The sequence below is a fragment of the Acanthisitta chloris genome, unplaced genomic scaffold (genome assembly GCF_000695815.1).
Source record: "Acanthisitta chloris isolate BGI_N310 unplaced genomic scaffold, ASM69581v1 scaffold30705, whole genome shotgun sequence".
Taxonomy (NCBI): domain Eukaryota; kingdom Metazoa; phylum Chordata; class Aves; order Passeriformes; family Acanthisittidae; genus Acanthisitta; species Acanthisitta chloris.
In genome coordinates, this window is record NW_008674715.1 from 510 (window position 1) to 2956 (window position 2447).

Sequence of the window (2447 nt, forward strand, 5' to 3'; positions counted from 1 at the left end):
AGCCCCAGTGAGTGGAGCTGGGTTCATCCAGAGAAACAGCCACTTCAGAAGATAAAACCCACTTGGGGCACCCCTCTGTCCCCCCAGCACAGTTCCCCCAGAGGATATTTTGCTGCCTAGGTTCCTGCCAAGGTTCCACAGGGGTTGTCCCTGCTGAGGTTTGCCCTTTCCTGCCTGCACACAGGAGGCTGATGGAGCCTGACAACTGCCCAAAGCCAACCTCAACCCAACACCACAGCCAAGGACTCTCCTATCTGCAGCAGCACCAGAACAAGCTCAGGGCAAAGGACTCTCCTACCTGCTCCCCCAGAGCACTGACGTGAGGAGGGGCTGGGGGTGAAGGGTCTGTGGTGCCCCAGGTGCAGCAGCTCTTCATCAGCAGGTAACCAGTGGGTTCAGCTGGCAGTTAGTGGGTTCAGCTGGTAATTAGTGGGCTCAGGTGCAGAGGAGCAGCACAGCCTGGCTGGGGGGTGCTGGTAGTCTTTGTTGGGGTATGGGGTGTACCCAGGTTCTGCTCTCCATCCCAGAGGGAAGGATCTTGCCACATCCTCAAGCTTTTCCTTGGAGCAAGCCCACCCCATGGCAGGACCAAGGGTCCCATCTTCCCCCTGCACAACACCCAGCAGCTCCATGGCAGGACCAAGGGTCCCAATCTTCCCCCTGCACAACACCCAGCAGGGACAGGATTTGGCATGAGGAGAGGGGGAAATATTGGGACCAGAACACGGGAAAACCATTGATGTCAGGATCGAGGATTTATTTACACATCAAGGAAAACTCTCACCCAGAGTCACGTGAGGAGGAAAAGCAAACAAACCCCAAGGAGCAGCGATTTGCCTCCTGAGCACAAATGCTCCCACTCCCAGTGCACCAGGCCTCCTCCTCTCCTTCTCTGCAAGGAGAGCCTAAAGGCATGATTTGTGTGCAGTTACCTGCACCATGGAAAATACAATCTCAAAATAAAAGCCACCTTTCCAGGGAGGTCTGTCCCTGCACAGGCAGATCATGGAGCAGCTCTCACTCCATGCAAGAAAAGGGCAGCAGCTCTAGTATTCATCCAGTGTGTCTGCCCGTGGGACTGAGAGACCTCGCTCCTTCAGCGCCTGCACCTTCAGCTTCTCCGACTCCTGCTTGGCCTGCTGCTCCACTCGCTGCTCCTCCAGGATCTCCTCGATGGATACCTGCTGCAGAGGTGTGTCACTCTCCTTCTCCAGGTCCTGCAGGAGAAAGAGCCTGTTCAGCTCTGTACGGCACCCCTGGACTGCAGAGCACATGTGCCCACACACCTTCCATGAATTCCATCAAAAAGAGAAGGGCATGGAAAACAGAGGTGCTGGAGGTACCCCAAAGAGTGGGGGGGGCAGGGACCCCCAGGACAGCCACGGATTCCAGGACAGTCCTGGGAGGGAGCACCTGGGAAGCCCATGCAAACAGCAAGTGAGACAGCTCCTCCTAAGCCCATCCCAGCCAGTGTCACCTGGTACTGAGCCAGCAGGGAGGTGACAGCCAGCCACTAACGACACCCTTCAGCAGTGCCACACACAGGCCGGGGCTGACACACCTCCCTGTGTCACTCTCCATCCTTTATGCCATCCCGGAGTGGCTGCAGCTACAGGAGACACCTCTGCGCCCTCTGCACCTGGGGTCGTATCTGTGATGGGTCAGACTGAACTGGCAGCTCACATTCCAGCCCCCAACAGGACAGTGACAGTATTTCACAGCAGACAGACCACAAACATCCCCAGCTCAGTCCCAGCTGAGCTATTCACTTACAATTTCCCCCAGAAGAACCACATTCTCGCCCCTCACGACAAAGATGCCCCGAGGGATGTCCCCATACTTCTTGCCCACATGGATGCGCTCCACAGTCTGGTGCAACACCAAGTTTGCTGCAGCAGTGAGAGAAAGACAAAACCATGTTTTGCTGTGATTTCTGGCTGTACAGAGTGTCCCATCCCACCAGGCAGAGCCCCCAGAACAGTGACAGCGCCAGTGCTCTCCCAGGGCTTGGCACTGAGCACCTCCCCAGCTCTCTCCACCTCGGCAGCTCCTGCAGCCTCACAAGCAAGGCAGGGAGCGAGCTCAGACCCCAAGGCTGAGCCCACCTGAGACACCTGTGCCAACAGCAGCAGAGAAGACAACAGCGTTGTTGGCGTCGCAGGCTCTGAGTGAGGACCGAAGCGCTCGGCTGGAGCATGAACATCACCCAGGCTATTTCTGCCCAAAAAGAGGTGCCAGAGCATCAGTGCTGGATACAATTGAGAAGGAGCTCCCAGTTCTGGGAGAAGCCTCTGTGGAGCACCAAGTCCACAGGGATGTGACATGCAGGACTGCTAAACCCACAGCACGAGCATGTTCTGAAAACCAGCTAAGGACACTCTAGATTCCTCTTTGTCCTCCTCAGTCCCTGCCCAGAGCTGGCCCCAAAGCCCCCGCAGTCCCCGCCC

General features: G+C 57.0%; 1 protein-coding gene across 1 annotated transcript in view; it reads right to left on the reverse strand.

Annotated features, from left to right (window-relative positions):
• Nucleotides 1-742: 742 nt before the first annotated feature.
• Nucleotides 743-2447, reverse strand: part of LSM1 (LSM1, U6 small nuclear RNA associated) — a gene marked incomplete at its 5' end in the record, with an annotated part of 1773 nt that continues 68 nt past the window's right edge. The window contains 2 exons of the mRNA XM_009075456.1: nt 743-1217; nt 1774-1906. Coding sequence (XP_009073704.1) covers nt 1047-1217; nt 1774-1906 — 304 coding nt within the window. The remainder of the gene's footprint in view (nt 1218-1773; nt 1907-2447) is intronic.